Genomic DNA, 559 nt, shown 5'->3' with positions numbered 1-559 from the left:
AATTACAAACAGGAAGGGGGCCAACACTTTTTCACACCACTGTATATATTCAAATCAAAGAACATTTGATTTTTTTTCATGCATTTACCCCTTTAAACCCTTAGAAAGTCAAAATTAGAGAGCATGCTAGGAGAAGCTGACTTCAGACTTCTGTAATGTAATGTCCTTTCCTCTGCAGGTATTATCACCTGCCTGTGGGAAATCTGCCTCAGGACATTTCTATATTTGGATCAGATCTATTTCTTGCACGTCATCTGAGAAAGCACAACCACTTATTGTGGCTGTCACCTACGGCACGGCCGGACCTCGGGGGGAAAGAGGCTGATGACAGCAGACTGGTGATGGAGAGTGATGAGAGAGGCTCCATGGACATCAATAGCCATGGCTGCTACTCCACAGGTAAGCAAATTCAGTCCGATGCACTGAGACGCAGGATCTGACACCATAGACTAAGAGAACAACAGATATTAAAGACACTGCAAGAATATTGTATTTGTAGCAGATGATTACAGTGTAACCTATATATCCACTGGTTGTTATGGTTTTATCTCTGATTTGT

General features: G+C 42.2%; 1 protein-coding gene across 1 annotated transcript in view; it reads left to right on the top strand.

The window, feature by feature from the left end:
• LOC107579728 (DNA polymerase epsilon catalytic subunit A-like) overlaps positions 1-399 on the top strand; it is a gene marked incomplete at its 3' end in the record, with an annotated part of 2846 nt that extends 2447 nt beyond the window's left edge. The window contains exon 3 of the mRNA XM_016265525.1: positions 179-399. Within this exon, the coding sequence (XP_016121011.1) occupies positions 179-399 (221 nt within the window). The remainder of the gene's footprint in view (positions 1-178) is intronic.
• Positions 400-559: the final 160 nt, after the last annotated feature.

Source organism: Sinocyclocheilus grahami, unplaced genomic scaffold, assembly GCF_001515645.1.
Source record: "Sinocyclocheilus grahami isolate Dianchi unplaced genomic scaffold, SAMN03320097.WGS_v1.1 scaffold19684.1, whole genome shotgun sequence".
NCBI classification, from domain to species: Eukaryota; Metazoa; Chordata; class Actinopteri; order Cypriniformes; family Cyprinidae; genus Sinocyclocheilus; species Sinocyclocheilus grahami.
The sequence above is the reverse complement of the archived record's forward strand: the minus strand, read 5'-3'. Positions and strand labels throughout refer to the sequence as shown.